General features: G+C 39.9%; 2 protein-coding genes across 2 annotated transcripts in view; both read left to right on the top strand.

Moving 5' to 3' along the window:
- Nucleotides 1–22,485, top strand: part of CANX (calnexin) — a 32,159-nt gene extending 9,674 nt beyond the window's left edge. Inside the window, exons 2-15 of the mRNA XM_060144423.1 lie at nt 7,124–7,300; nt 7,577–7,650; nt 8,102–8,160; nt 8,849–8,990; nt 9,431–9,512; nt 10,018–10,210; nt 11,638–11,827; nt 14,145–14,258; nt 14,564–14,720; nt 15,847–16,062; nt 16,960–17,079; nt 17,969–18,095; nt 18,281–18,360; nt 20,143–22,485. Coding sequence (XP_060000406.1) covers nt 7,127–7,300; nt 7,577–7,650; nt 8,102–8,160; nt 8,849–8,990; nt 9,431–9,512; nt 10,018–10,210; nt 11,638–11,827; nt 14,145–14,258; nt 14,564–14,720; nt 15,847–16,062; nt 16,960–17,079; nt 17,969–18,095; nt 18,281–18,360; nt 20,143–20,196 — 1,782 coding nt within the window. The 5' untranslated portion in view covers nt 7,124–7,126 and the 3' untranslated portion in view covers nt 20,197–22,485. The remainder of the gene's footprint in view (nt 1–7,123; nt 7,301–7,576; nt 7,651–8,101; nt 8,161–8,848; nt 8,991–9,430; nt 9,513–10,017; nt 10,211–11,637; nt 11,828–14,144; nt 14,259–14,563; nt 14,721–15,846; nt 16,063–16,959; nt 17,080–17,968; nt 18,096–18,280; nt 18,361–20,142) is intronic.
- A 1,701-nt stretch (nt 22,486–24,186) lies between these two features.
- The window catches only part of MAML1 (mastermind like transcriptional coactivator 1), a 46,050-nt gene continuing 42,444 nt past the window's right edge, over nt 24,187–27,792 (top strand). Inside the window, exon 1 of the mRNA XM_060144420.1 lies at nt 24,187–24,780. Within this exon, the coding sequence (XP_060000403.1) occupies nt 24,454–24,780 (327 nt within the window). The 5' untranslated portion in view covers nt 24,187–24,453. The remainder of the gene's footprint in view (nt 24,781–27,792) is intronic.

The following is a 27,792-nucleotide window of genomic DNA, read 5'->3' as shown; positions in this document are numbered from 1 at the left end:
TTACTCAGCTTGAGCAGTGCTTTTGTACAGTCTGGTTTTACAGACTCCACTCATTTCCAGAGTTACTTAGGTTAACATCTTTTCCCTCCACCCCATTCAGTGAGGTTGTTTTGTATGTTTGTAATACAGTTAGATTGTTTTGTCACATCCTGTGTGCCATCCTTGGATCACTCAACCTCTTCAATGATTTTTTAAAATTTTCATACATGGGGCTTCCCTGGTGGTGCAGTGGTTAAGGATCCACCTGCCAGTGCAGGGGACACAGGTTCGAGCCCGGGTCCGGGAGGATCCCACATGCCACCGAGCAACTAAGCCAGTGTGCCACAACTGCTGTGCCTGTGCTCTAGAGCCCGCGAGCCACAACTGCTGAGCCTGCGTGCGACAACTACTGAAGCCTGCACACCTAGGTCCCATGCTCCACACAAGAGAAGCCACCACAATGAGGAACCTGCGCACTGCAACAAAGAGTAACCTCCCTCACCGCAACTAGAGAAAGCCTGTGTGCAGCAACGAAGACCCAATGTAGCCAAAAATAAATAAATAAAATAAGTTTTTAAAAATATATTAAAAAAATTTTTTCATACATGAAGATTCATTCTTTGTGCTATAAAGTTTTATGGGATTTGAAAGATGGATAGTGTCATGTATCCATAATTGTAGCATCATAACAGAATGGTTTCACTGCCTAAGAAAGTCCCCTGTGCTTACCTATTCAACCTGACTTCCTCCCCTAAACCTCTGACTACCACTGACTTTTTTTTTTTTTTTGGTATCTAGAGTTTTGCCTTTTTCAGAATGTGATCTAATTGTAATTCTATAGCATGTCACCTTTTCAGACTGGCTTCTTTCACTTAGCAATAGGCATTAAAGATTCATCCAAGTCTTTTTTTGGCTTGATAGCTCTTTTTTTTTTAATTGAAGTATAGTTTATAGTTTATTTACAATGTTGTGTTAATTTCTGCTGTATGGCAAAGTGATTCATTTTAGATAGCTCATCTTTTAATTTCTGAACAATATTCCATCGTATGGGTGTACTACAGTTTGTTTATTCATTCCCCTACTGAAGAACATTTTGGTTTCTTCAAGTTTTGGGTGCTTATGGATAAAACTGCTATAAACATTTGTGTGTGAGTTTCTGTGCATTTGTAAGCTTTCAGATCAGTTGGGCAAGTACCTGTGAGCATGATTGCTGAATCCTGTGGTAAGTCTATAGTTAGATTTGTAAGAAATTGCCAAACTGTGTTCCAGAGTGGCTGTACTATTTTGGATTTTCACCAGCAGTGAAATGAGAGTTCCTGTTACTTCACATCCTTGCCAGTTTTTTTAATCTTAGCCATGCGAATAGGTGTATAGTAGTATCTCATTGTTTTGTTTTATTTTATTTATTTTTTAAAATTTATCTTTGGCTGTGTTGGGTCTTCATTGCTGCATGCGGGCTTTCTCTAGTTGCAGCAAGTGGGGGTTATTCTTCGTTGTGGTGTGCGGGCTTCTCATTGCGGTGGCTTCTCTTGTTGCAGAGCATGGGCTCTAGGCTTGCGGGCTTCAGTAGTTGTGGCACGCGGGCTTCAGTAGTTGTGGCACGCAGGCTCAGTAGCTGTGGCTCGAGGGCTCTAGAGCACAGGCTCAGTAGTTGTGGCGCATGGGCTTAGTTGCTCTGCGGGATCTTCCTGGACCAGGGATTGAACCCGTGTCCCCTGCATGGGCAGGCAAACTCTTAACCACTGCACCACCAGGGAAGGCCCTCATTGTTGTTTTAATTTGCAGTTACTTAATGGCAAATGATGTTTGATCTTTTCATATGCCATCTAAATATCTTCTTTGGTGAGGTATCTGTTCAGATCTTTTGCCCATTTTATAATTGAGTGGTTTTCTTATTTTTAAAAAATATTTATTTTTTAATTTATTTGGCTGTGGGTATTAGTTGTGACGTGCGGGATCTTTAGTTGCGGCATGCGGACTCCTAGTTGTGGTGTGTCGGATCTAGTCCCCTGACTAAGAATCGAAACTGGGCCCCCTGTGTTGGGAGCACGGGGTCTTTTTTTTTTTAATTTATTTATTTTTGGCTGAGTTGGATATTTGTTGCTGCACGTGGGCTTTCTCTAGTTGCAGTGAGTGGGGGGCTACTCTTTGTTGTGGTGCACGGCCTTTGTAGTACCTTCTCTTGTTGAGCACGGGCTCTAAGTGTGTGGGCTTCAGTAGTTGTGGCTTGCGGGCTCTAGAGCGCAGGCTCAGTAGTTGTGGCGCACTGGCTTAGTTGCTCCGCGGCATGTGGGATCTTCCCGGACCAGGGCTCAAACCCATGTCCCCTGCATTGGCAGGCGGATCCTTAACCACTGTGCCACCAGGGAAGTCCGGGAGCACGGAGTCTTAACCTCTGGACCACCAGGGAAGTCCCTGTTTCCTTATTGTTGAGTTGTGTTCTTCGTACATTTTGGAAACCAGTTCATTATTAGATATGTATTTTGCAAATATTTCTCCTACCTTGTTTTGTTTTTTAATTCTCTTAAGTTTCTTTCATAGAGTTGAAGTTTTAAATTTTAATAAATTTCAGTTTAACCAATTTTTTCTTTCATGTATCTTGCTTTTTTTAATTTTAAAAAATTTATTAAAAAAACAAAACATCATGGTACAAAAAGGTTGAAAGTAAAAGAATTGGAAAAGATATACTGTGCAAATAATGTATCTTGCTTTTGATGTTGTATTGAAAACTCATTGTCAAACCCAAGATCACTTAAAATTTCTCCTGTGTTTTCATCTGGAAAGCGTAATAGTGCAACATTCTTTTTGGACGCCGTTTGATATAAGGAGTGTGGGTAGGAGGATTGAAATGAGGGTGGATTATGTTTCTTGGTAATATTGGATTTTCATTAATGAAGCAGAGAATTAATATCACCTTAAAATATATAGTCTTGAATTATTTGTAAGTGTGACCAGGTCTTTAACAAAACTTGAAATGTTTGGGCTGGCTTCATAGTGGCTCTTGGGACTAGACCTGTTTGCTGTAGCAATTTCTCGGGAGTCTTGGCAAATTACAAATGTTGAAATAGCATATGTAAAACTAGCAGTGGCTTAGGATCATCAGTGCACAGCTATGAGAATCGGTTTACCATGGTTTGGCAGTAGTGGTTCCTCCACAGCTTTACAACCCTCTGGATAATGCAAAAGTTAACAGATATGTGCCTAAGACTTCTGAAAAACTGGGTCCTGCAACTCAGGGTGTAGGGGAAACGGTGGTGGAGCGAAGTGCATTTCCTGAAGTTTGCTGGAGACTCCCTATCCCTTTGTTGTTCTTGACAGGGATGGTAGCCTTCTGCTACCTGAAAACTGTTTTCCTTTCATTGGGTCATTCTGCCTCCGCCACACAGATGCCTCCTTTCCCAGGATCTTTGGTCCACCAACCAGGGCTAGCTGTTCTGCAATTGCACTTTCCCTCACTAAACCCTACCTGAATCCCCTATTCTAGACCACTCCCTTTAGTACCCTTACTGACTAGTCTTCCAGTCCTGTCTCTATCACACCTTCTCAGTATTCAACTACATTTTGTCTAGCATAATAGAAATATGGGATTTGAATTCTTTGACTCTTATTGGTTGTGATAATGAGTAAATGATTGGGTTATTTTCATTTTACTAGTCTTAGTTATTAATATGTAAAGTAAAATTAGAGTAATACCTCAAGGGAGGTTTATGCGAAACAGTGTGCCTATGTGAAAGTGCTTTTATTAACTGGAAAACAAAGCACAAATTGATTATTCATAAACCCTAATCAGTGGTTCTCAAAGTGTGATTCCTGAGCTAGCAGCCTTTGCATCTCCTGGAACTTGTTAGAAATGTGAAGTCCTAGCCCGCTGGGCCCAGCCCACATCTACTGAATCAGCAATTTTTTAAATTTATTTTTAATTTTTAAAATAAATTTATTTATTTTAGTTATTTTTGGTGGTGTTGGGTCTTTGTCACTGCGTGCAGCCTTTCTCTAGTTGTTGCGAGCGGGGGCTACTCTTTGTTGCGGTGCACGGGCTTCTCATTGCAGTGGCTTCTCTTGTTGTGGAGCAAGGGCTCCAGGCACGCAAGCTTCAGTGGTTGTGGTATGCGGGCTCAGTAGTTGTGGCTCGTGGGCTTTAGAGCACAGGCTCAATAGTTGTGGCACACGGGCTTAGTTGCTCCACGGCATGTAGGATCTTCCTGGACCAAGGCTCAAACCTGTGTCCCCTGCATTGGCAGGCGGATTTCTCTTTTTGAATTTTATTTAATTTATTTTTTTATGTAGCAGGTTCTTATTAGTTATCCATTTTATACATATTAGTGTATATATGTCGATCCCAATCTCCCAATTCATCCCACCACCACCACCACCACTACTACCCCACCCCCGGCAGGCGGTTTCTTAACCACTGCGCCACCAGAGAAGCCCGTGATTTGTTTTAAAAAGCCCCCTGATGCATGCTAAAATTTGAGAAGCACTGCCTTATATAAAATTATGCTTAACCTAAGGACAGTTGTATTAGTCTGCTTGGACTGCCGTAACAGTACCACAGGCTGGGTGGCTTAAAAAACAGAAATTTATTTTCTCACGGTCTGGACTCTGGAAGTCCATGATCAGGGCATTGGCAGAGTTGGTTTCTGGTGTGGACTTTCTCCTCGGCTTGCAGAGGGCCACCATCTTGTTGTGTCCTCTCACATGGACTTATGTGCACACGGACTTCTGGCTCTCTTCATCTTATATAGATTCCAGGCCTATCGGATTAGGCCTTATGACCTCTTTTAACCTTAATTACTTCCCTAAAGGTCCTATCTCCAAATATTACATTGGGAGTTAGGGCTTCAACATGTGAATGGGGGGAGGGGGGCACAGTTAAGCCCACAACAGCAATGTATCAACAAATTAAAAATTATTGGGAAAAAAAAAATCAGGCTTACCTTTTTAAAAGGTAAGTAGTTAGCTCATCTCCCTGATTAGCTTTTCCTTGAGCAGCGATGTTCCAGCATCAGTACTTAGTCCGGATTAATCCACTGGTTTTGTGCTTCATTTAATTACTACTAGGCTTACCACATTTTGTCTTTTAAAAAGTTTTAACAATTGTATGCATATATTGTTTTAGCTATGTTTTGGGCTAATTTGGTTTTGTAGCTTATCCCTGGGAACCCAGCTACCATTTATAGCATTGTTTCTGTGAGGACTTGGGAGTTGTATAGAGTTGATTTAGATAAAAGTGTTGAATCAACCTGTTTAGTTTTAGAGAATCCCTTGTAGTTGTAAATGAAAGCAATGTTGCTGTGCCATTGTATATTATTTTGATAGTAGAGAATAGAGGCCTTTCCAGTGAATAAATGAAATTAGTGATATTCCTAGTATATTAGAAACTAGAGCAGAATGTTGACATTGAGAGTTTCTCCTAAAAACTAATACCAGTCCTAGGAAACATTATCTATGATTTTATTTAGCACTTTTTTTTTTTAGCACTTTTATTTTCTGCACTGCCTAAATGCTAAGCATTTAGGAGTCCAGTGAACTTTACCTTCTTTCATTTTGTGAAAACAGTACCCAAGATATGTAAATAAAAGAAATACCACCAAATGATATGTGAAAATCTAGTTCTACATACTGTTACTCACTTTAAAGGATTATAGAGTTTATAAGGAATTAGGCGTCAAATTCAGCATTGGAATAAGTTGATGTATAAGACACCAAAAAAAATTAAGCTATTTTCTTTTTTTAAATTTTTTTTTAAAATTTTTTATTTTATTTATTTATTTTTGGCTGTGTTGGGTCTTCGTTGCTGCACGCGGGCTTTCTCTAGTTGCGGCAAGCAGGGGCTACTCTTCTTTGTGGTGCGTGGGCTTCTCATTGCAGTGGCTTCTCTTGTTGAAGAACACGGGCTCTAGGCGCGTGGGCTTCAGTAGTTGTGGCACACAGGCTCAGTAGTTGTGGCTCACGGGCTCTAGAGTGCAGGCTCAGTAGTTGTGGCACACAGGCTTAGTTGCTCCATGGCATGTGGGATCTTCCTGGACCAAGGCTCAAACCCGTGTCTCCTGCATTGGCAGGCGGATTCTTAACCACTGCACCACTAGGGAAGCCCCTAAAATCTTTTTTATTGTAGTAAAAACGCTTATCATAAGACTTACCGTATTAACCATTATTAAGTTCAGTGGCATTAAGTACATTCTCATTGTTGTGCAGCTTTCACCTCCATCCATCTCCAGAGAGAACTCTTTTCGTCTTGGAGAATTGAAACTCTATACTACCTACTACCAAATCTTTTTGTGCATCCATGTGGCTCAGTTTTTATATCTTTAGGTCTGCGGTTTTGGGAAAAGGACCGACTACCATCCATGACAGTCTAATACAATACATAAGGCACTTACAGGCTTAGAAAATAAGAGGTAAAGATAGCTGGTCTGTGGTTTAATATATTTTTTTGTTGAGTCTTAAAACACTAATTTAAAACCATATCTACACTTGATGGTCTTTGGACAAGAGCAGCAGCATCTAAATTAAGTGTTTAATGTGAGGCTAGTTAGCTCCTCTGTTACTTCATTGTAATGTTTTAACTCATTTAAACTAACCTGTAAAAGGGGCTTTGTCCATTGTAGAGCTCTTTACAAATGCAGGAATTTAGTTTGAAATTGTATCTGAACACCATAAATTTGTGTAGCCAACATGATATTCTATATGGGGACACCTGTTTATGTTTGAGTTTTATTTTGAAATTTTTATTGAAATTGAATCTTTTAACTAACTGATTTTAGGAAAACCGCTTTATCATTCTGGATTCACTTTCTTTATCTGTAAAATGAACTACAATGAAGTTCTGATTTGAAAGCCTTAATTTTAAATAAGAGAGGGGTTAGAGCTTCCCTGGGGGCGCAGTGGTTGAGAGTCCGCCTGCCGATGCAGGGGACACAGGTTTGTGCCCCGGTCTGGGAAGATCCCACATGCCGCGGAGTGGCTGGGCCCATGAGCCATGGCCGCTGAGCCTGTGCGTCCGGAGCCTGTGCTCCGCAACGGGAGAGGCCCGCGTACCGCAAAGAAAAAAAAACAAATAAATAAGTGGTCCATGTAGTGGTCTTACAAAATTTTTTTAAAAGGAGATGATGCATTTAACTGTACCCTTTTTTATATTTAGATCATGGAAGGGAAGTGGTTGCTGTGTGTGTTACTGGTGCTTGGAACTGCTCTTGTTCAGGCTCATGATGGACATGAAGATGATGTGATTGACATTGAGGATGACCTTGATGATGTCATTGAAGAGGTAGAAGACTCAAAACCGAAAGCAGATACCAGCACTCCTCCATCTCCAAAGGTTTGAAGTGGTCTTTGAATCTATTCATTTTGCCTCTTGAGATAACCAAAGGATGAAGGTAAATTTTGGATCCTTATCACAGGGAAAGCAAAATTTGCTAAAATTTTTATTGACCTCTCTGTCAGCCTTTGTTATATTGTCCCAAAGATAAGTTATATGGATTGAATTCGAGGGCCAGCTATGAAAGTTTGAAAGCAAATCAAGAGAATAGATCCTACTGAGAAAGGAGTGTTGCTGAATATTTCAATTCTTAATTCATTTTTATATTTAACACAGGTCACCTACAAAGCTCCAGTTCCAACAGGGGAAGTGTATTTTGCTGATAGCTTTGACAGAGGAACTCTGTCAGGGTAAGTGTTTCTTAGGGGGAAAAAATCTTAGAGGCAGACATCATATAAATAAGATGGGATAGTGTATTCCTTTTTGGATATTATTTTATATAGTGAAATGTCTAACTATTTTATATCTTTCATCCCTTTTAGGAAAATAGTGTTTTAGAACATGTGGTTCTTGCTTCCATATCTTTTCCCTTCACCCTGTATTTTGTTCTTTGAGAAAGTTGTTTTCTCTTGAGTCTTAAAAGGTGAAATTATTTCATGGGTTTGGTACTTTTTCTTACAGATTTTTGAGTTGAGTACAATATATTATCACTACTTGAATGACATTTAAAAGTTGAAAGTACAGTGGTTAGGTAGGCTAAGAAGAGCTGGATAGTTCCTATTTTTATTATTGTTTACATTGTTTCTTTTTACAGGCCAACTATAATTTGAATCTTAATTTAGGGGTATGTCTTAATTACAGGTGGATTTTATCCAAAGCCAAGAAAGATGACACTGATGACGAAATTGCCAAATATGATGGTGAGAGTTGCATTTGATTTAGATATAATAGCAGATTGAGGTTTGATGTATTTCCATAGTATCTCTCAAGACTAGTTTAAAAGGAGTATGTCTAGGGCTTTCCTGGTGGCGCAGTGGTTGAGAGTCCGCCTGCCGATGCAGGGGACACGGGTTCGTGCCCCGGTCCGGGAAGATCCCACATGCCACGGAGCGGCTGGGCCCGTGAGCCATGGCCGCTGAGCCTGCGCGTCCAGAGCCTGTGCTCCGCAATGGGAGAGGCCACAACAGTGAGAGGCCCATGTACCGGGGAAAAAAAAAAAAAAAAGAGTATGTATACATTTTAAGATTTTTCACTGGAAGTTTGCTTTCTTTGTGTGTTCTATTATATTTTATAGGGTTAGACCTGTTTAATGTTTATTTTTACACCGTAAAATGGAAGGAGATTTATTACCCATGGTGCTGTATTTTGGAAATGGAAGGTCTTTTCTAGGCATTGGTAGAATGAATGTGCTATAGGTTTTTAAAAACCATATCCTAATATTTGTCAATTATGTGTGTTTAATATTAATAGACCAGCTCTCAGAGGTAAATGGAACATGTTAAACATTTGTCAGTATGATGGATTTGCACAACTTGGAGTTTTGTTTGTTACGATTTCAGGATCTTCAGAGGTGTAATTAGGGAGTGGGACCTTTTTGTTGTCTTGCAGGAAAATGGGAGGTAGATGAAATGAAGGAAACAAAACTTCCAGGCGATAAAGGACTTGTATTGATGTCTCGAGCCAAGCATCATGCTATCTCTGCTAAACTGAACAAGCCTTTCATCTTTGATACCAAGCCTCTCATTATTCAGTGAGTGAAACAATTGCTTGATAGACCCTTTCTAGGAAGAGTGAAGACATTATATTATAAAACTATTACTCTATGTAAAAAAAAATTATGAGAATAATTACATGCTACAGTAGGAATTTTAGGATGTATTTAAGCATCCTGTAATGTAACATTTTTTTCATGCCCAGTAAATTATTTTGAAATAAATCAGCTATTTTTCCTACTGATAGCAAATGAACTTCTGGATTTTGCAAATAGTATTTACTGGGAATCTGCATTAAGATTTAATTTTCTTTTACTTAGTTAATTTTGGGGGATTGGGTAAGTATAACAATAGAAGATGGAATCTTCACATATGACCTGTGATAAAACATGTGACCAAAGTGGGGGAAAGGGAAATAAATTAAGAAATTTGATCTTTCAAAATGCCATATGGTCTCTGCCTTTCTCTCTGAAATTAGGTATGAGGTTAATTTCCAAAATGGAATAGAATGTGGTGGTGCCTATGTGAAACTACTTTCCAAAACCCCAGAGCTCAACCTGGTAGGTACTTCCTATTTCTTTATGTGGCCTCCCACAGTTACCTTTTAAGAATCTCAGAGAAAAGGAAAGAAAATTTTCTAAGACCAGTGAAAATAAGGCCGTTTCTCCTGCTGTTGAAATATTTTGGAGGCTGGAAATACTGACCTTGACATTTCTGTGCTTTTTATTTGAAATGTAAATTTCAAAGCTGTTTTGTTTTATCCTTGGTTTCTGTCCTGTGTAATTTTTAGTTTTAGCAAACTTATTTCTTTGTTTTATGAAAGAAGCAGTAACTATCTAGGTATATGCATTATTTTGTGTTTTTAAGCACTTTCATATATTCTCATGTAAAATTTCCCGGTAATTTCTGGTTATTCCTTTTCACTGGTATCTGTACAAACCTCATAAATGAATAAACTTTTCCTGTAATAGGACACTATTTGGGATTTTATAAGAGGACATATCACACTTTTGAAAGGTTGCTTTTCAACACTTTGAGTTACTTAATCCATTTTTGTTTCTGAAGGATCACTTCCACGACAAGACCCCTTACACGATTATGTTTGGTCCAGATAAATGTGGAGAGGACTATAAATTGCACTTCATCTTTCGCCACAAAAACCCCAAAACGGGTGTATATGAAGAAAAGCATGCTAAGAGGCCAGATGCAGATCTGAAGACCTATTTTACTGATAAGAAAACACATCTTTATACATTAAGTAAGAAAAACTGTTAATAAATTTTGGTTTTTATGGCACTACACATTTATCATCCATTTAATTTAAAGATTGTAAGCCTGCAAATAAGAATCTCTGTTGACTTAATATTAGTTGTGAGAAGAACTTAATTTCTCAGCACTAAAATGTCTCTTCCTTAGGTTGAATTGAGAGCTAGGGTTTGAAACAATTTTAAGAATAAGATTGTATGTCCCATAAAGAGCTTCTTTGCTTGATCCTCACCCTTCATTTCCTCCCTTTGTTTATTTTCTTGTTGATGGGATGTTAAGTTATAGGACATACAATAGAAATATGTATACAGTTTTTTTCAAAGTATCTTCTAGTTGAACTTGTTTGGATGCTCCAACACCTAGACAGTTGAGTTTAATCATTTGGACATTGGAATGGGTCTTTTTATTTAATGAAGTTTTTCCTGCTGCTTTGAGATCACATATAGACATGCCTCTTTTCCTAAAGAATGCAATAACCTTTCTTCTTTATAACAAAAGTAATATATATTCAGCATAGGAATTTAAAAGGAAAAAGAAAGCAAAAAGAAAACATTTAAAATTATCTGAAATATCAACACTGTGATATGTATTTGGCTATATGTGAATAAACATGTATATATGTATAGACACATGTAATTTTTATTAGAAGTTAAGTGTGCTATATTTCACTTTTTCTCTTCACAAAAGCATGAGAATCTTTCTGTGAGAGTAGATATCACTGATAACATTGATAACCTTCATTGTCATTGAGGATAGCAGCATAGTACTCTGTCATTTTCCATAGTACTCTGGATGTTCTGTGACCTAGTCAGTTGCCTATTAGGCTTTTAGATGTAGGATCCAGGCTTTAGCATAATTCACACTTAAGATACCTTTATGGATTTAAAATTATGTTTGCATTCTTCACTGGATTCCAAAAGTACAACCTGAGTAGACACGTGGTTTAATAAACCACATGTAATTGAAATTTTGTGTAATTTGAAATTTGGGCAACATAGTGGTAATACCAACTCAAAAAATGAGGAAATGGGCCTTTTCTGTTGGGGGACAGTTATAATAAGTAAACTTATTTGCCTGTTGACTGGTGTGTAACCATTTGTGTCAAACCAATATTGCATTAGTTTATGTACCTTTTTTTTTTGATGTTTTTAATGTTCATACATGGAATCTTTTGGTGTGTAAAAATTTTACCTGTCATTTGTTCTAATTCCTAAAAACCTGAAGAACTAACATTTACGACTTACAGATAAGGAAAAAGCGTGCTAACTTGCATAAGGCTCCATGACCATGTTCTAACGCCCAAGGTCTTTACTCCATGCTTCTGCTTTCTGTTAGAAATATGATTGTTTGTGTTGTGGTAAAGAGAGCTTGGGAATGAGTGGCTAATTAACTTTTTAAAATTGCATTTAATTTTTTCAGTCTTGAATCCAGATAATAGTTTTGAAATATTAGTGGACCAGTCTGTTGTAAACAGTGGGAATCTGTTAAATGACATGACTCCTCCTGTAAATCCTTCACGTGAAATTGAGGACCCAGAAGACCGGAAGCCTGAAGATTGGGATGAAAGACCAAAAATACCAGATCCTGATGCTGTCAAGCCAGATGACTGGTGAGTCTTTGGGACCTGTCTTTGAATGCAGTGGAGCATTTCATACATTCCATTTGGCTTGAACAATTGAATGGTGGTTGAAATCTGATAATTTGGATAATCTGTGATGCAGTCTAAATGTTAGGAAAAATGTAGACTACTATAGCTGAAAATAGTAGTGACCACCTAGTGATTACTAGGGCCATCGTGATCATCTGGGCTGCCTCATACCATTTTACAAGCCACCAAATGCTGAAACTGATGATAGAGTTTGCCTGTGGTGACACGGTTGGTTTGTGGCAGAACCTCGGGTCTTTCGGCCTGGCCTTTCCAATGCTTCTATGAATTCACATTTAAAGCTGGAGTCCTAAAATTTTAAATTTTAATTTGAAAAATAACCTTTTTACTATTTAAACAATACTCAGGAGATCTCTGCTCTGTGTTGAGCACTGGAATACAAAACCACAAGCACACCAGCTGCCTACACAACTCCCAGTCTAGTTGTGAGACAGGCACTTGAAGTTGGCATGCATGGGATGAATGGTCTAATATGTGTTACTTGTGACCAGAGCACCAGGTATACCTAACTTCAGTAGTTTCTTGGAGTTGGGCAAATCAAATTGAGAACTGAAAGTGGGCAAGAGTTAACTGGTGAAGATGGAAAATGGTATTCCCTGGTTGAAGGAGAATATCAGGTGCAAAAGTAGACGAATAGGAGTGAGCTTAACACGTGTGAGGGAAATTGAGTAGCCTTTTACATAAGGTGCAAATTGGAGAGTGGTAAGAAAAGAAAACAGGTGGGTTGTACTCTTGTATGTGACCATCTTTGAACTCTGGTATGGTGACTTTTGGAAATGTCAGGAAGTGAACAAAGAGAAGTGATAAAACTGATCTTCCACTTGTAAGTATCCTCTTAGGCTTCACAGTTAAATTCTAGTTGATACTTTTATGCTGCACTGGTGTAGTGGGTGAGTTTATTTGTATATTTGGTGAACATTAGATTTCGACTCAGCCTTGTTCAGTATTGTATTCCTTAACTAGCTGTTTTATTTTGGGGGTGGAGAAGTGAATGTTCAGCTTGAAAGATCAGCTGAATGATATACAAGTCTAAGTTCTTACACAATTTTAAACTAGCAAATTTCAAAACCAAGCATAATCCTGACAAAGAATAGAAGATGTCTCTGCTTACCAGCTAAAGTGGCTCTAACAATAACTGCATAAAGCTTTGAAATTAGGTACTTCTTGATGAACTTTTAAGGGTAACTGAGTCATAATTCACATGCTAAAATCCACCCTTTAAAGTGTACAGTTCAGTGGTTTTACAGTATGTTTGCAGTGTTGTGCAACCATCACCACTGTCTAATTCCAGAACATTTTTATCACCCAAAAAGAAGCCCATACCCATGAAGCAGTTACTCCGTATTTCTCCCTTCCACCAGCCCCTGGCAACCACTAATCTGCCTTCTGTCTCTGTGGATTTGCCCATTCTGGATATAGAATAATATAATATGTGGTCCTTTGTGTCTAGCTTCTTTTGCTCAGCATAATGTTTTTAAGACTCATCCATGTTGAAGCATGGATTAGTACTTCATTCCTTTTTATGACTGAAGACTGTTCCATTGTGTGGATAATACCACATTTCATTTATCCATTCCTTATTTGATTGACATTTAGGGTGTTTCCCTTTTTTGGCTGTGGTTATGAATAATGCTGCTATGAACATTCATGTATAGGTTTTTGGGTGAATATACATTTTCATTTCTCTTGGGTATATTCCTAGGAGTGGAATTGTTGGGTCATATGGTAAAGTTTTGGGTAAAGACCCAAAAGTTTAACTTTTTGAGGGACTGCCAAACTGTTTTCCAAAGTGGCTGTACCATTTTACTTGCTCACAATCAATGTATGAGGGTTTCATTTTCTCCACATCCTTGCCAATACTTAGTTTTATCAGTTTTTTTTATTATAGCCATCCTACTGGGTATGAAGTGGTATCTTATTGTGGTTTTGATTTGCATTTCTCTGATGGCTAATGATGTTGAACATATTTTCATGTGCTTATTGGGCATTTCTATGTCTGAAGAAATGTCTATTCAATCCTTTGCTGGTTTTTAAATTGAGTTTTCTTTTTATTATTAGGTTGTAAGAGTTCTTTATAAATTCTGCATACTAGGCCCTTGTATATGATTTTAGATATTTATAGGAGGAACTATTTTAAGTTTTTTGATTAAGTAAGGCCTACATATTTTTAGATTGCCCTGTTTCAGATTCACAAAGTGGGACCACATTGTGATTCTCTGGCCAATGTTGTCAGTAATTGGCTTTTTCTTTTGTGTTTAAGGGATGAAGATGCCCCTGCTAAGATTCCAGATGAAGAAGCCACAAAGCCTGAAGGCTGGTTAGATGATGAACCTGAATATGTACCTGACCCAGATGCAGAGAAGCCAGAGGATTGGTATGAGCTTTAGTTAACTTTTGAAATTGCCTGCTTTTTTATTGAAGTAAAAGTTAATACTTAAATACAGCTAACTGCTCAAATTTAAGTGTAGAGCTCAACAAACTAAATTGATTACATTTTCATCTCTTTTTTTAAATGCATCTGTCATGAAAAACCCTTATTACTGGAAATGTGGAAACAAGATGATGCTCTGTAGTACGACATTGTGAAAGTATTTCTGCAGGATTTCAGGGAAGCCCTGGGGCAGCTTTTCACAGTCCTGCATCACAGAACCCATTTGTAGTTTGTTTGTATCTCCACAGGGATGAAGATATGGATGGAGAATGGGAGGCTCCTCAGATTGCCAACCCTAAGTGTGAGTCGGCTCCTGGGTGTGGTGTCTGGCAGCGACCTATGATTGACAACCCTAATTATAAGGGCAAATGGAAGCCGCCCATGATTGACAATCCTAACTACCAGGTTTGTACCTCTCTGTGGTTTCATAGATCTCTTTGTGTTCAGATAGAAGTTTTGTCTATAGTGAGGCTGCCAGGTTGATCCCCTGTATTCAAACTATTGAATTGAAAACAAAGTAAACTTCAAAATTGAGAGAAAACTTGTGTGTTAAGTGTTGAAAAGGTAAACCTAGAAACTAGAAAGAACTTTCATAATTGCTTTGTAACTTGTGTTTAAAAGCAAACAAAAAATAGAAAACTTGTGGTTTGGGCACCCTGCTGCCATGTGGATCCAACTTGGCAATCTCTGTGGTAGGGTGGATAGAGGATTATGATGGGAGTTGGTTCCCTGACCACAAGTCAGGGAACACAAGTCAGCTCATTGCTTGACCTCAGTATCTTCAACTATAAAAAGACTGTGAGGCTCAAATGAGATGGTAATACAGGTGGTGATATTTTAAAGCTTTAAGTTTACTATGGAAATGTAACAACTCAGACCCTGGTCTCACTTCTGTTTCTGTTCTAGTCAAATTATTTAAAATCATTAATTTCTACTCTGTCACACTTCAAAATGTAAAGTGTAGGTCTGTATCTCTATGTATCTACTATGTATATACTTTTCTGTTTTTAAATGTACTTGTGCAATCAATAAGATAAGTTAAAAATTGCGCTTTAGCTGTTTTGTTGATGGCCATTTAGGTGAATTGCCATTTTTTGCTTTTAGAGTCCTTGCTGCAGTAATTTTCCTTGTAAATGTCTGAGTATATGTGGTAACTATTTCTCTAGGTAGTTATCTGAGGTGAAATATCTGGTTGAAGATTGTGTACATTTTAAATCACCACTGAAGGAGTCTGTACTGATTTATGCTCCCACTCCTACCAGCAGTTAGTTGATAAGAGTGGAGGCTGTTGGAATGTGCCAGGTAGAGCAAGGTGTTTGGATCAAGGTCATGGATGAAATTGAAAGTAGCTGGAGTCCAGATGTCTTAGAGGCATCAGTAGCATTTATTGTTTTCTTCCTGTTACTTAAGTTTTACAAAGTCAGCACTTAACTCGCAGGTAATGCAGAATTCATCTTAATTCTTATTTAGGTTCACCATAAATTTGTGGTGATCATTATCTGAAATGATTTTTTAAAATATTTTTCTCTAGGGAATCTGGAAACCCCGGAAAATACCAAATCCAGATTTCTTTGAAGATCTGGAGCCTTTCAAGATGACTCCTTTTAGTGCTATTGGTTTAGAACTGTGGTCTATGACCTCAGACATTTTTTTTGACAACTTTATTGTTTCTGGTGATAGAAGAGTAGTTGATGATTGGGCCAATGATGGATGGGGTCTGAAGAAAGCTGCGGATGGGGCTGCTGAGGTTTGTGCTTGCTTGTTTATTGTGCATTTATGTCTTTTATTACAGGTAACTAATTGCTTCTGTTGTGAAAAGCTATCTTCTAAGATTTGTCTTTTCCCTTTTTGGGGGATGTTGGCATAGAAAGTGTGACTTTGTCTGCTAAAGACAAAACACTGGGGCTTTGGACGTGATTTCATTAGGCCAATATAATGGCTTTAGAGTCTGTATTTGTGGTATGTGTAGGGTATTTTTTTTTAATTGTGTTAAGATACATTTAACAGGGATTGACATATACACACTACTATGTATAAAATAGATATCTAAAAAGAACCTACTGTATTGCACAGGGAACTCTATTCAATTCTATTCTGTAATGACCTATATGGGAATAGACTCTAAAAAGAGTGGATATATGTGTAATTAACTCACTTTGCTGTACAGCAGAAATTAACACAACATTATAAATCAACTATACTCCAATTTAAAAAAAATTTTTTTAAGATATTTAACAAAATTTGCCATTTAGGGTATATGCTAATGCACTCTTAAATACTGAATCTTGGTTTACCCAATAAGTGGAATTTTCACATAATTGGTCATAAGGCCAAGATGGGAATTGGAGAGACATTGAGATCAAGAAATTCTTCATTCACTGGTCCCTGAGGTTAAGGAAACCTTTGTAGGTGATTAAGAAGCCAGCTTTCACACCTAGGAAGGGGAAATCCCCTTGATGATAAAGAGAGCAGGAAAATCGAAATTTTTCTCTTATTTCCTTTTTACATTGTGTGAACATCTAGGCTTGAATCCTCTGAAAAAGGTGCCTGAGTAGTGCCATGCGGTAATTGAACAGTGGGACAGTACAGCCTGTATTTAGTGTCAAAAGCCAAAACTTGAAATGAGTCCTGTCTTGTTTTTCAGCCAGGTGTAGTGGGGCAGATGATTGAGGCAGCCGAGGAGCGCCCATGGCTCTGGGTGGTCTACATTTTGACTGTAGCTCTGCCCGTATTTCTTGTCATCCTCTTCTGCTGTTCTGGAAAGGTATGAGTTGTTGCTGGTTTGTTTTTGCTTTGTTTTTTTATTTTGATTCACTCTTATATTGTTAAAAATAACTAAGATACATTGCCTGAGGTTTTTCTTTGTAGCAGCTCAGTAGTGACTGGGCCACATTTGGTGTTGACTTCTGAAACCCTGTTCACTACTTTCAGTGGCCATTTATTGTGGCCAGATGGAAGTAGGATTGTTAGCCCCTCGGTTTCTAATAGTATTAGCCTACTATATTACTCTCCTTCACATTTGGCAGAAGCTTTCTGAAAGAAAAGAAAAAAACAACTTAGAGATATAAAACTGAGCCAGCTGGGCACAAACTAGCTTTTCCTTCTGGCATAGCTGTTTCTATTCATATACTTTATAATTCAGTCTTTGATTTCTCATTATCCATTTCTCCCTCAGCATCCCTACCCTCCCTTCCCCCGCAAAACACATGTAGGGCTGATACAGCCTTATTCTTTAGCCTTTGTTATATGCAATCAAAAAAAAGAAAATTTTGTTTAGACCCTCTACTTCTACTAAATGAGGATTATGCTTCACCTTGCATTCAAGATGTTTTGTAACCTGATCCCCAATCTTCCTTTCCAGCCTTATCCCCCCACCACTATTCTGCATATCTGTACCTCAGTCACCTTTGACTAGTTAGACTTGCACATTCCTGCCTGACCCCTTTGCTTCTACTGTTCCTTCTACCTTGAACCATACGCATGCTCAGTGAAGAGGAAGCTCTCAAGCAGGAATTCCATCTTACTCATTTCTTTGTATCTACCCCAGCATATAGCCTTTGTACAGAACTTTGCTCATAGGCCTTCGGTAATTATATGGTAACGTAATACATAAAATGTGAACAAAACTGTCATGCTTTGGGGGAATATTTCAGAAACAGCCCAATCCTGTGGAGTACAAGAAGACTGATGCTCCTCAACCAGATGTGAAGGAGGACGAAGAAGAAAAGGAAGAGGAAAAGGAAAAGGGAGATGAGGAGGAGGAAGGTGAAGAGAAACTTGGTAAGAAGTAGACCCCAAAATATCTGCTTTAAACCAACATCCTAAGAAGACGTTTCAAACCCTTACAAGCAAGTTACTGTCAAGATTGTTTCAGACTCTAGAGGTGTGTTCTAATGCTGATTTTCTAGTTACCAAAAACAAGTATAAGATTTTGCTCAGTTGTTTTGCTTTGTTTTCTGTCTTAGAAGAGAAGCAAAAAAGTGACGTTGAAGAAGATGGTGGCACTGTCAGTCAAGAGGAGGAAGATAGGAAACCTAAAGCAGAGGTAATAGAAAGGGGGAGAGTATATCTTAATGTTTCAAGCAACTCAGTGAAGGTACATTTAAGTAGAGAGTATTTTCATAGGGTAATTTTCAATGGCTGTGGCAGTAAAAATTCCATTACAGCCAATTTTGTAAAAGTGGAATTCTTAGCACTAAAAAATTAAATTTCAAATTACATCTGAATCTCAAAAGTATTTTCTGTGCTGAAAATGGTTTTCTGTAATAAATAGAAGGTAAGGAAAGACTAACAAAATGCTTTCTAAGATGGCAGCTTCAGGTTATTATTTTACAGTTCTGTGTCATCATCTACCTCTCCTCACTGTGCCCTTAAAAATATTTATTGGACAAATCACTGCATTCTAAAATTTTTATCCCTCTTGCTGATGGAGTCATTCTTTCGTTCATTCAATAAATATTTGTGGAGTACCCATTGTGTACCAGGTATTGTTAGTGAACAAGACAGGCAAAGATACGCTACATCTGGGGAACTTAAATTCTAGTGGAAGGAAACAGACAGTAAGCAGTAGACGTTATAAGGAAGTAAATGAGAACAGTATGTTAAAAAGCAATGGGCTATGAAAAATAAAAGTTGTACAGGAAAAGGTATTGGAAATGCTGGAGGCGGGGTGTGTTGTATGTAATGTTAAAAGATGGTAGGTAGGCCTCAGTGGAGAGGTGACATTTGAGCAAAGACTTGAAAGAGATAAAGGACTTTGCCATGGAGATGTCCATGGGAAGAGCATTCCTGAGAGAACAGCCGGTACAAGGGCCTGAAGTGGTAGTCTAGATGGCCAGTACGGTCAGTAGATTAAGAGGGTGGAGCAAAGGAACATGGGGAAGGCTCCAGATTAGGTGAGGCCTCCTAGGCTGTTGTAGGGGCTTGGCTTTTCCTCCTAGTGAAATGGGCAGCCATTGTAGGCTTTGGGGCAAAGGAGTGATCAGACCTGATTACTCTGGCTGCTATGTTTTTCACAGACCAGGGGGAATCAAGGAGCCTAGTTAGGAGATTACTGTAATAATCCAGGCAAGATATGGTGGCCCAGAGCAGGGTGATAGGAGAGAAGGATGTGAGCTTCTGATCTGGATTTTCTGGTGGATTGGATATGAGGTATGAGGGAAAGAGAATAGTCCACACCTTTCTTACCAAGGTCCCTTTTCTAAGCACTGCTGTTTCATTCTGATCCTTTCTGGAAACTACCCAGTTTCCATTTACAGCTACCACAACTCTGCCCTTCTATTGATAAAGGTCAATGTTGTTTATATTTTCAGTGGACGTATTCTGTCTCAACTAGAATGCATAGTTCTTTCAGGTAGGGACCAGTCTGTTTTTATATTCCCCAAACTTCCTCACACAATAAGTGTGTGTAGAGTAGAAGGAGCACTGGGTTTGTAGTCTTGAGTTTTATGTGGGACTCAGCTTTGATAGCCTTTAGTCCTCATGAATCTTTGAGGCTTTCTCAGCCTCAAAGTGGGACTAATGTGTCCACAGGCCAGTAGTTATTCAGGATTAAGCAGGATAACATGTGAAAGCCTGGTGTCTGGTCCTTTTTAAAGAAAATGCTTATAGGTTAGATTTAGAAAACAAAGACTGAATTAGAACATATACAATCCCACCACCTTTGAGCCAACATTGTTTTTGATGCATTTTCTTCCAATCATTTTTCTTTTCCTGTTTTTCCTCAGATGGGTTATACTCAGCCTGGCTCATTTGAAAACTTGGTGAACTTTTACTTTTTTAAAAAATATGCTAATTATAGTGAATTTCTTGTTTTTTCAACCAACAGGAGGATGAAATTTTGAACAGATCACCAAGAAACAGAAAGCCACGAAGAGAGTGAAACAATCTTAAGAACTTGATCTGTGATTTCCTCTCCCTGCCCTTCCCCTGCAAAGTGTGGGTCCTAGGAGAGGACCTGGCACATCTTAGGTTGAAACTCAGAAAACCTTCAGAGTCACCATCAACAGGTTCCAGCTGAACACTAGCCCGTGTAATTTTAAACATCTAGCAGTAAATAATTGCAGTTGTGACATAAAGGACCCTGTTTCTGTAGAAAGAAAGCATTTAACATAATGGTTGTGAAATGTAACATGAAGCAACTAACTTGTATTTTTTTTGTTTTTAAACATCTTTGTTTTTTAAAATAGAGTGATAGAACTTTGTCAGTCTTTAAAAATCTTGGCTTAATTTAATATATTAATCTGTCCATGCAGAAATAACACCAACCTTTAAAAATGCTAGGGGGCTGAATTTGAAGTAACTGATTTTGTTTTTTAAGTTTGGTATTACAAAACATTCACGTGTCTTTGTCCCTTAAAATTGATAATCATGTTTAAAGTGCAGTCATTTGTGGTTATAATCTTGTTTTGCTTGCTTCCATTATTCAATTCCTCCTAAGGAAATTGAGGAGAGTGATTGGATGGAAGCCCAAATTTATATAAAGGTTCTGTTAAAATTGTATTAAAAATAGACATACAAAAAGAAAAAAACTTTTCACTTGATGTTGGTTAGGCCATGAAGTATGTGTGTTCTTTTGCCTTTGGAACAGCTCAGTTCCCAGACAGCTTTGCAGTTAGTGGAGGAGGTGGCATAATGTGGCGCTCGGGCATTCATTCTTCACACCCTGGGAGTGTCTGGGCTTCGGCCTTCTCAAGCAGGTGGCTTCTTAAGGAACGCTACCAGAGTAGAGGCAGATGTTTTCATCACATCTTCCACTGTGTTGACACTGTTTTACCTTCTCAATTTCCCCAAATTCCCAGCTTTCTTCTCTGCTATGCATTGTCTTCACAGCACAGCTTGCAGTCCGTTGCTGAAAATGCTTATGAGCTCTGCATAGTGTTAAGCTTTACTGTGATTATGTGTATGTTTCTTCCTTTATTAAGCAGACCCACACCTTTCCAGGGTCAAAGTACACGATAGAATAGTGTCCTTCATCTTTACCATTTCTTTTACTCCGTGTAAAGACTTTAGAAGTGTAATCCAGAGGCGAGCCAATTCAGAATTGACTGTAATTGAACACAGGCTAAAAGTATTTATGGAGAAGTGACTTTTAGCATGAGTTTTCTGATTTTTGTAGCTGCTAAATCTTTTAAGTCTTTATTTGCAGTTCATGTAACAGTTCTGTCTTAAATTACATGATAAAGCAGTCCTGTTCAAAACTTTTTTTAAGTATGTGGCTTGTATAATTTTTAAGAAATGATCTTAGGTTTGTTTTTTCATGTGGAATGCAGATGGGTGCTATCAGAGCCTCTCCCCCATCACTATAGTGTAATAACATCATTATTACACCACACTGAAATGTATTCAGAATTAGATTTTTTTTTAGCTTTATTGTTTTTTCAGAGGTGTTTCAAATGTACCGATGATACTGTTCCTTGCACTGAATATATAAACACTCCAGAGTGTTTATATTGGGGAGATATTGGGGAGGAAGTATATTCATAAAAGATGAAGGCTGTATCTGTTTATTTTGTTTATCTTCAGTTTTTTTACTGGTTCACTTAAATTCTTATGAGGGTGGGATGCATTTTTCTTACTGTTCAGTGCTTTATCCTTTTCATCTGTTGTTCTGTGGTCACAGTGACCTTAGCTATGTAGCAGACTTTCCCAAATGTATTGAGTGCAAATAAACAGTTACTTAGCAAGACCTGAAAATATGTCTGCAGGTTTCTCCTTGAAGCAAGTGTGTGGGATCATTGCATTTCCAGAAATCTGCCTTCTTTACCCTCCATTGACATTACGGTTTCTTCCAGCTGAGCTGTGGAATAACAAGTATAAATCAGTAGACTGTTCATTTGCCTTTCCAAGGGTAATTTAGCAACGTTTGTCCAAAAAAAGAAAGACAAAACAAAAAGTCATTTCTTGGTTTTCTTTTCACTCTTTGTTGAAGGTGCAGCCTTCTAGGTGCACCTAGAAGTCTGACACATTAATGAATGACCAGCAGCAGTATTCAGCTCTTTAAAAGGCACTTACATTATGATTTTACATGCTGGTTATTTGTCCCATTCTTGTAAAATGCCCACTCCATCAGATGTGTTCCTCAGTTTCTCTCATCCATAAAATACTCTTCATTTTTCTCCAATTGTTGCGTTACTAAATGGTATTACATTAAAGCCCTGTGTTAAGCATCTGCTTTTGACTGACCTTCTTTCATAATAACCTTCAATTTGTGTGTTTTACTGGTTCAATAGTGGGTTGATCTTCCTTTAATTGACTACTACATGAAATTTTCTAATATTGCAGAAACTATTATGGACGATGAAATAATTACTACATCTCACCACGTGGATTTGACTATAATTCAGAGTAGGCTATGCATCCTTTTCCTGCTGGATTGGGGTTCAGTATTTCAGTTCTATAATAGGTATAGCAGCTCAGAAAGGGAATGGTAATTTGTAGATTATTCTTTGAGATTTATGGGAACCATTCGACTTTTAAACATTTATTAGAAAATAAATCTTTGTTCAGAATCAGACTCCATCTTTTATATATTCCTACATATTTCAGGGATATTTTTGAACATTAGGCCATAACTTTTTTATGCAGTATTATTAGGCTTTTGAATTGCTTACTGAAGAGTACCCAAAATGTACTGCTCCTAGTTACGATTATCTTTCCCATTAGAAAAGAAATTTATTTAATTCTGGTGTAAAATTTATGTTTGAAGAATGGTAAAAGCAAGACTATGTTATGGCGTTCATGAGCCCTAAGCACTATTGCCTTGGTGGGCCACTTGTATTTTTTACTGCATTTGTATAAAAACAAGTACTATGTGAATAAGGACTCAATTTTTTCTTCTGATTTTAAAATAAAACATTTTCATTGGCCTAGTAATAAGTTACTGTACCAAAGTTTGAGCTGTTTATGGTGTCTCGTGCAGCCTTTTGGCACCTCCTGTTTAACTTTTTAGCAGTTAGGGTGCCAATACCTGTCTCTAGTTTGTCTTGGCCCAACAGAGACGGTCTGTAGTTTCATTGCTCCTGTTTTTTCCTCTACAGTCTCCCACTCCCTTTGCCTACTAGGTATAATACTAGAGTGTAATTGTCTTTAGTTGTATTTTGTTGAGATTCAGTTTTACCTAACAGACCATCTTTTAAATGTAAAGCTTGCAGGCCAGGCTCCCTGTTTTTTTACTGAAGCATCATCCTTTGCAGTTCTACCCCCCAACACCAGAAAAGGAGCTAGACTCCTTCACATCCTTTTCTTCCTGTCTGCTAGGGCTTTTGTTGTTGTAGTAATTGAACTTCTGAAATTTGTTCAAAATTTATGTAAGGGAAGATTATATAGTCTCGATGATTCAGAACAGCGCGAGAAGAAACCTCTTCACCTCACCCGTGTACAATTCTTACCAATTGTGAGGCTGAATGTGAGCCATGAGGTCGAACGAAAACAGCTGACACTGAAAAACCCTGGATACTTTTTAACTTATCAAAGCCCCATTTAAGAAGCTACAGGAGGAATAAAATGATGAAGCGCTATGGTGCCGGGAGCGTCTGGATCTGGCGGGTTACGCCGCGCCGACTGCCCGTCTTTCCGCGACGGACCCGGAAGGGCCTGTCCGCGTGAGGCGGCGTTTAGAGCCGGCTCTTGTCGGTCACTTACATGGGTGAGGAGGACTGAAGCCCGCCCACCTGCTTCCCTCCGCCTCACTTGAGAGTTCCTTTTAAACTGCGCACGGGAGCAGCCCCAGCGCGCCTCTTGTGTGCTAGGCCCCGCCCCTCGGGCGGCCCGCTCTTCCTTCTCTGTTTGGCCGCAGTCCCTGTTCATCAGCTGTGACGCCGCTTTCGCCTGCCGGAGCCCCGCCCTTTTCCGAGAGCCCTGAAAACAATTTTAAGATGGCGGCGGCGGCGGCGGCGCGGAAAACAATGGGGCCGGGGCGGCGGGGACAGGCCGAGGCCTGAGGTGGGCAGCGAGCGACTGCCTGGGTTGGGCCGAGCGGGGCCAGAGGAAGACCCCCGCCGCGCGCGAGCCCGCTCCGCAGCTTGCGGGGCCATGGCGTGGCCGTGAGGCAGCCGGGCAGCCGGCGGGGAGCGGAGCCTGCCGTGCCAGCCGGCCCCGAGAGGCCCGCCTCGGGCCCGGCCCGTGCAGCCCGCGGCCCATGGTGCTGCCCACCTGCCCCATGGCGGAGTTCGCGCTGCCGCGACACAGCGCGGTCATGGAGCGCCTCCGCCGGCGCATCGAGCTGTGCCGGCGCCACCACAGCACCTGCGAGGCCCGCTATGAGGCCGTATCGCCCGAGCGCCTGGAGCTCGAGCGCCAGCACACCTTCGCCCTCCACCAGCGCTGCATCCAGGCCAAGGCCAAGCGCGCCGGCAAGCACCGGCAGCCGCCCGCCCCGGCCCCAGCTCAGGCCCCGGCCCCGGCGCCCGCCCCGGCCCCCCGCCTCGACGCCGCCGATGGCCCAGAGCACGGCCTCCCGGTCGCGGTGAGTAGGGCTCGGGGAGCAGCCCCTTCCCGGGAGATGCTGCCCCTGACGCCGCCCAGGGCCCTTTGAGACTTCCCCAGTGCCCGCAACTTCTCTGGTCTGACTCGGGGGAGGCTAACATGGCAGGGACTGAGTGGTTGTCATCTGCGGGAAATGGCACTGTGGCGTTACTTTGGGAAAACATGACCCTAAGGACCTTACATTAAGGTCCCGGGTGGGAAGGCTGGCGAACTGTCGGTGAAAGGTTTTTCTTCCAGACTGGATTCCGAAATTTTGAGAACTTTATTTTGGAAGAGACTGGCATCTAAGTTGCCTGTGATAGTGGCTTCATTTATTCTGCAAATGTTCATTGGGTCCTTGCTCTTTGCAGGGTCAGGGCTTAAATATGGAAATAAAACGGCCTTTAGTTGACCAAACTGTTCTGCATGGAAAATCAAGAATCTTTGGAAATCTTAGTAAAGACATAGTACTGCTCATTGAGGTGTACAAAGGTATTCTTTATTTAGGCAACCCTGAAATTTGTGAATTTGTGATTCCAGCAATACTGTTGACAAAGCCAGTTTTCATTATAAGCCTGTTTAAAACCTCTGATGATATTAGAGTTTGTTGGTAAATTATTATGCCCTTTGGGTTCTCAGTAGATATTCGGGAAATTTGTTGGTTAGAGGTTTTCCTTCCTGAGACTGATTATAAGGTTCCTTGCTGTTGTTTTCTTGGTAATTTAAAGTTTAGAACAAATGTTACCAATTTAATTTGTGTGTTTTTAAATTCATGCCTCTGTTAAGGTCTCACCTGGGCTGTTGCAGTACTCTTCCCTAATTAGTCTTAAGGTGTTCGGTCTCTTTCACCCTTTAAATGCTAGGTGTGTCACAGCCCCTATGCTCTGTTTGAATTATTTTCCTTATTCTCTCCCACACTAGCTTGGGCTACTGGACATCTCATTGCTTATTGTTATCAAGTCTTACATAGTCAAGTCTTCTCATCCTCACTTTTCTTGTCTGTAAACTGAGGATGTGTTTGGTTTCCTCTAGGATTTTTATAAGACTCAAAAGAAATGAGTGTCGATGTGAAAAATATTTCATAAATGGAAAGGCTGCCTGCAGGACCCTCCCCCATCACCTTTCAGAATCCTGACATCCTTCAGGGCCATCTCATCTTCCTCTTTAAAACCAGTTTCCACCCTACCCCACAGCAGTTAGGATCTCCTTTGTCAAAACATTTAGGAAATGTATTGTCTATGCTATTTATTTTAAGCACAACGTCACATAGTACTTTAGGACATGTCTTGCAAACAGACTGTAAGCCCTGGGAGACAGGGAGGGGTGCAGCTCACAGTCAAAGGAAAGACTTTTAAGAGTTGTGGGGGGTGGGCTTCCCTGGTGGCGCAGTGGTTAAGAATCCGCCTGCCAATGCAGGGGACACGGGTTTAGAGCCCTGGTCCGGGAAGATCCCACATGCTGCGGAGCAACTAAGCCCGTGTGGCACAACTACTGAGCCTGCACTCTAGAGCCCGCGAGCCACAACTACTGAGCCCACGTGCCACAGCTACTGAAGCCTGTGCGCCTAGAGCCAGTGCTCTGCAGCAAGAGAAGCCACCACAATGAGAAGGCCGCACACCACAACTAGAGAAAGCCCACGCGAAGCAATAAGACCCAACACAGCCAAAAATTAATTAATTAATTAATTTTTAAAAAGAGTTGTGGGTGGTAATTCCGTGTAAGTAAATAGTGAAAGCTCATAAAAATCTCAATTTTACACTCACATAGTTACCTTGAACCACCCCCTAGAATGTATATTAGTAGTGATTCAGTTTGTTTAAAGAGACTAAGAATTTAGATCCCCTATGATATTTTTAGTCCTAAACTACTAGAGAGAAATTGGACATGCTGTTTGAAGAGAAATTAATTCTGAGTGTGTTAGAACTTGAGTCTGGCCTGTCAGTCATTCTTTTGGGTGATTAGGTATGCCATGTTATGTTGATGTCTTATCGCATTAAACCTTGACCCAGGGATTTCATGAGTTAAACTTTAGAATGGAATTGCTCTTCAACCTCCTTACTAGGAAGAAGGACCTTTTTCACTTCAATCTCCAAGTGATTCTAGGTGAGCTCTTTGGCCTTGGAGTGGGATTTTAGGAATGGAAGATCAGTGTCACTAAGAACACAGTGGCTTGTTCCGTTTTAGTGGCTCCTGCAGTTCAGAGAGGGGGAGAGTCCTTGCCTTGGTAGGATTTTGGCTTGGAGAGAGAGCACAGCTTTGCCAGAGAAATGGAGGGGAGAAAGTGCCTCTCAGTCATTGTTATTTTTGACAATTCTGTGTATGTTTTTGATCTAATTAATATTCCTTACATAAGGAATATTATTCTTATTTTTTTTCCAAATGTCCTGTAGTACTCTTAGGCAGTCGTTTCATAGCAAAGTTACCATTGGTAAACCATTTGTACAAGTGAAAAGGGATCAAGTCAAATTACTAGTAGAATACACCTTCTGCTTATGTTTTTCCCCTTCTTAGGATATTCCACAACAAAACCTTGACCACTATCTTCCCACTGTAGATACTGTTAGAGATGGATCAGAAACAGTGCTTCAGACTTTTTTCTACTCTAATTGTCAAGGAATTACCTCATTAGGTTTTCTTCATACTGTGTGTGCTCATTAAAAACCAAATAGTAGTTTTCTAATGATAGGATTGACTTTTTTTTAAATTTATTTATTTATTTATTTTTGGCTGCGTTGGGTCGTCATTGCTGCATGGGGGCTTTCTCTAGTTGCAGCGAGTGGGGGCTACTCTTTATTGCGGTGCACGGGCTTCTCATTGCAGTGGCTTCTCTTGTTGCGGAGCACGGGTTCTAGGCATGTGGGCTTCAGTAGTTGTGGCACGTGGGCTCAGTAGTTGTGGCGCACAGGCTCAGTAGTTATGGCACAAGGCTTAGTTGCTCCGCGACATGTGGGATCTTCCTGGACCAGGGATCGAACCCGTGTCCCCTGCATTGGCAGGCGGATTCTTAACCACT

Source organism: Lagenorhynchus albirostris, chromosome 3, assembly GCF_949774975.1.
Source record: "Lagenorhynchus albirostris chromosome 3, mLagAlb1.1, whole genome shotgun sequence".
Taxonomy (NCBI): domain Eukaryota; kingdom Metazoa; phylum Chordata; class Mammalia; order Artiodactyla; family Delphinidae; genus Lagenorhynchus; species Lagenorhynchus albirostris.
Note: the sequence above shows the minus strand (reverse complement) of the source record. Positions and strands in the feature narration are given on the sequence as shown.